The sequence below is a fragment of the Ptychodera flava genome, chromosome 4 (assembly GCF_041260155.1).
Source record: "Ptychodera flava strain L36383 chromosome 4, AS_Pfla_20210202, whole genome shotgun sequence".
Lineage (NCBI taxonomy): Eukaryota > Metazoa > Hemichordata > Enteropneusta > Ptychoderidae > Ptychodera > Ptychodera flava.
In genome coordinates, this window is record NC_091931.1 from 12,373,330 (window position 1) to 12,378,360 (window position 5,031).

General features: G+C 37.3%; 1 protein-coding gene across 1 annotated transcript in view; it reads left to right on the top strand.

The window, feature by feature from the left end:
* The first annotated feature begins 438 nt into the window (after window positions 1–438).
* LOC139130424 (polycystin family receptor for egg jelly-like) overlaps window positions 439–5,031 on the top strand; it is a 7,292-nt gene continuing 2,699 nt past the window's right edge. Inside the window, exons 1-2 of the mRNA XM_070696213.1 lie at window positions 439–587; window positions 4,680–5,031. The exon at window positions 4,680–5,031 is cut by the window's right edge and continues 315 nt beyond it. Coding sequence (XP_070552314.1) covers window positions 496–587; window positions 4,680–5,031 — 444 coding nt within the window. The 5' untranslated portion in view covers window positions 439–495. The remainder of the gene's footprint in view (window positions 588–4,679) is intronic.

Genomic DNA, 5,031 nt, shown 5'->3' on the forward strand with positions numbered 1-5,031 from the left:
TCAGATTGATAACATATCCGATGAACAGTACTTATATCGCATAACAGTCTTCACTGGCCTTAGACCCGGTTCTGGTACTACCAGCCCTGTGGCTATTCAACTATTTGGTGACTCTAGACAAAGTAGAATTATTTCCCTTGTAGACAAGAAGCGCCGTTTGGTGAGTAATATCATGTGTATGATTTTCGAAATCTGGAAAACGAACTTTAATGCAGCCAACAACAGTTGAATTATCCAACGATCGTGCGGCTGAATCCGGTTTACTCTTGCTCTTCATTCAAGTAGTCACGTGCCAGCGGCAAATAACTACTGTCCATAATGAGTAATCTGTTATATGCATCGCCATAAAAACTAACGTTAAGTTGAACGTTTGTTTTTCCCCTTTTTCCGATTAAGCAAAGCACGTTTATACGGTTAATGTTCCAGAACTACAAAACGGGCAGTATTTGTAGTTTCCTTGTGTCGGAAAGATACCACCTAGGGCCACTTCATTGTATGGACATAGATCTTCGGTTATCTGACGCGAAAGGGTATGATAAGTGGTATTTAGAGAGGATTGAGATAGTTGATGTGCAGACAAAGGAACGGTGAGTCAAACTTGCTGTTATGAACACTTGAACGCTATACTGTTTTTCGTGAGATTCGCTTATCCCACTATTTCACTGTGTGCTTCATCATACATACAGTTGCCTGTACATAATCAAAACAATATATTGCGGCAGCACAGAATAAAGATGCACGAGCTTACCTATTTCGATGTAGTTTATTGACATTTAGTGCACACCATGCTAGTTACATGAATTAGATAGATAGATAGATAGATAGATAGATAGATAGATAGATAGATAGATAGATAGATAGATAGATAGATAGATAGATAGATAGATAGATACGTAGGTAGGTTGATAGGTAGATACGTAGGTAGGGGTTGATAGGTAGATCCGTAGGTAGGTTGATAGATAGATAGATAGATAGATAGATAGATAGATAGATAGATAGATAGATAGATAGATAGATAGATAGATAGATAGATAGATAGATAGATAGATAGATAGATACGTAGGTAGGTTGATACGTAGGTAGGTTATAGATTGTTATGCGTTAATCTTCGGTGTGCTCATGGAATAAAAGACAGGGCGGCCCATGATCAAATTTGTGCGTGTGATATGAAAATTTCGTAAAAATCAAATAAATGTCTGGCAAAAATACATCCACTTGGCATATTTACTTTGAATCTTTGTGTTTTGTGTTGTAGTTTTATCGCCAATATGGGAATTTGTATTCGTATATCTAGACCCACCGCCCGCCTGATTTTCGACGCACGGAGTACTTTCATGCAGTATACAAAAACAGGTGTCAAGTGCTGTGCCCAGACCGCACGCTTAGCCTCCAAATGTCTAGCCATAAAATCAAGAATGTCACAGATTACGACAATACTAACCCTAACAATGACAATCAAGAGTGTAACGCCCGCATGTCCCTAAGGAATTACGTGAATGATTTTCGGAAACAACTAACTCAAAGGTGGTCGCATTACCTTGGGTTCCGTAAGCATCATGAGCATCGTAACCACACTGTAAAGTTAAGTGTTAAAGGATAGAACACCAATTAAACACCTTTTTGTAACACCAGTGCAGATTTTGAACACTTCGTGTTCATCAGACATTATATTGAACACCATGTGTTCCATATCTGAACATACGTTGCACATGAAATGTGTTCAAAAAATTGAACGCATTTACGCGTTCAAAGGGCTGTAACACTTTTGAACGCATGGACGCCGTTCAACGATAAGTGTGTTAAAGGTTAGAACACATGATATGCACTTGTTGAACACCTTTAATTTGCGCGTTCATGGGGTGTTCAAGCCTGGAAATAACAAAACAGACCCCTTATATTCAGTAAAATTATTTTATTTAAAAATACACCAAATTATTTTAGTAAAATACAATTATTTAGTGTCAATTGGGCACATAAACACCGTTGGTGTTTTCCTCTGACAAACTTTACAAAGTGGCCATATGGCCACTTTGTAAAGTTTGTCAGAGGAAAACACCAACGCTAATTAACACCTTCCTATCAAAACATAACAAAAGAAAATCCCCATAAACACTGTAGATCGTTTTCAAACAATATGAACAAAGTAGTGACAAAACAGGTTTTACTTATTGTGGATTACGTTATATGTTCATACTTGCAAAAACGTACGAAAACATCTGTTTGAAAAAGCTAAAAATTTGGCTTACTTGAATATATCACATTTTGATAATTCCTTGTCTTAAAATATCTGAAATGTCTTTAATGTCTCAATAATAAAATTTTGTGTATTTCATCATAACTTGTAGATATATAATTCGGAAAATCCCGGAAACCTGTACTCCAAATATTAAATGAATCGTACTGGCCGTTTTGAAGAAAACGCTTGGGATGTAAACATTTGAGGATGATGCCACACATTCACCTATGATATAAGGTCTACGTCCTTAACAGCAAAGCTAAAATCAGTAACAAACCGAGAACAAAAGACGTCTTGATCTAAAATATAAAATAATCAAAGATTTGGTAGCAGGCTATGATCAACTAAATGTTACTGGCATAAGCCTTCAAAGACGTGAAGTCTCCTTCATCAGATGCCAGGGTGCAATGAAGATTTGAAGCAGAAAGCGACAGAAAATTCAGAGAGGAAATTTCAGAAAATTCCGAAATTTAGAGTGTACATTTTTCACTGTGAATTTTCTGTGGCTTTCTGCTTTAATTCTTCATTCCACCATTGCATCTGATAGGGCGACTACAAGTATTTGAAAGCTTATTCTCAAGTAACATTTAGTTAATCATAGCGTTCTGGACATAGCTCAGATAAATTCAGAACAAAAATACAGAAACTTATCAATTCAGTTACTAACCCTCGAAAGTTCAAAATTTAATCTACATCAGAGATGAACTGAGGTTCTCAAGCTTGTTTCCAGACAGCTATCTGTACACTCATATTCTTCAATTTCTGTACCAATAGCTTCTGTAATAACTCTTCGATTTCACGTTCATCCAACTTTTCACGTCCTGAAAATAATGCAACAATAGATAATATGGCGACATGAGACTTCAAATGAAAGACAATTTGGCCTTATTAGGTTAAGGAAAAGGGGTGACTTTTGTATACAGTGCCTCTTTTCGTCAATGTTACAAAATATTGGCTTCTTCGTGTCATCAACTGATGAAAAGTAAAAGCAAAGCCAACTCTCATATGCTAAAACAATATTCTTCGATGTTTAACTAAAGTTTTAAATTTACTTGCGATTGTGGTTACTAAAAGACATGTGTTAGCTGTGATTACGCAGCGGTAATGTGGCATATCGATCGCGCTCGGGTCAAGGGTCATCGCTCCAGTGATGACCCTTGACCCGAGTGCGATCGATACCCCATGGCCCAAAACACTGCTGCGTATTCACAGCTAGTGTATGGTCCACCAGCCACTGAAAGAAATAAAGGTTTCTTCACGTAGTTAAGCTTTTTCAAAGTACAATACAATTAATTTCGAAGGATAATAATACAGATGCTTCAAAATCCAATACCTTTTAATATTTTGGAGAGAAAACTTACCCTTTCTGGTCTTGCTTTCGCACGATCACGACTTCAGCGTGCGCTTACAAGAAAAATGTCGCAACTTCCGTTTTGATGCATCATGGGATAAGAAAAGGCACCAAACTTGAACACCAAGTGTTAAGAAGTAGAACGCCTCTTGCACGCCGATGTTAAAATTAAAACGTTCATGGTGGTTTTTTGATTTTCTTTTCAAAATTTCAAAATTTCAACCCGTAATAAACGTGTAAAATTATTTTTTATACTTCCTTTTTTAGAAAAAACATGCTTTCAGCAATTGTAGACCGGAAATATTTTCCACTTATTGTGAAATTCGTTACACCGAAATCCGTGTACGTATGCCGGACAGCGAGGCAGTAGTAAAGTTAATATAGCCATTGTAAAGTAAAAAACACAAAAGATTGTTAATTGTTTCACAGTATTGTAAAATTTCTGTGATGCTGAGTTTTTGAACACTTGAAGGAGATAGTTGTTAACACTACGTGTTCAGGTTTAGAACATCATTGTTAATAATATGAACACTAGTGTTAACAATATGAACACTAACCGTTCAAATTTGAACACCGACATGTACTTTTGAACGCGTAAAGACGCGTCTAGCGTCCGCTATTTTTACAGTGCAGGTTAACCCGATCGGCTGTACCGACGTTACAGTGTTCGTGCCTTTACTAATAAGATTCAGTCCATTTTTGTCCCAGCAAAATAGCATAACTTTGTATGAGGTAAATATCTAGGCTTATGCTATTTTTGAAATCGTTTATACCTTATCGGAAGGAACGTGTAGACCGAGAGATCGTATGGTATTTACTCCGTACACGAACGTGACTGTGTTCCTCGTTCAGCTACCGACTACAAATGATTGACAACTTGCCGACGGCGTGTAGAAGATATGGTTTCAAATGTATATCAAAAGTTTAAACGCGAATAGTTCAGGAAAACTCCTTTTATTTCGCAAAAATATGACGGACTCTTGGTTTGAGCATGTGATAAGTATATTATTCCCTAACAAATTCTTCGTTTAGCAACGGAATACGAGTGTCGTAACGACCGTGTCACTTAGAGTAGAGTTGCATTTTTTGCAGGTTCAATTTCACTTTCTATGATTGGATTATGCGGGTTGACGATCAAGAACAGAAGAATATCAAGTTGACGGTTTCTGAAGAAGGTCAATTCCTAAGATTCGCTCATCTTTTATCAAGTCACATTCGCATTCAAGTTTACGATGAGTACATGTGGGGCTCGCTTATGACCCGACAAATGCCGAGTAACTTTACCAGAGTTCAACGTCTGTCTTGCTGCGCTGCCATGTTATGTCTTGCTATGATCGTCAACGCGATGTTTTATGGAACAGAAAATAGAGTACAGTCGACGAAAACATTGGATTTTGGGTCACAAAGTTTGTCATTCGGCACAGCCTACATTGCACTGATCAGC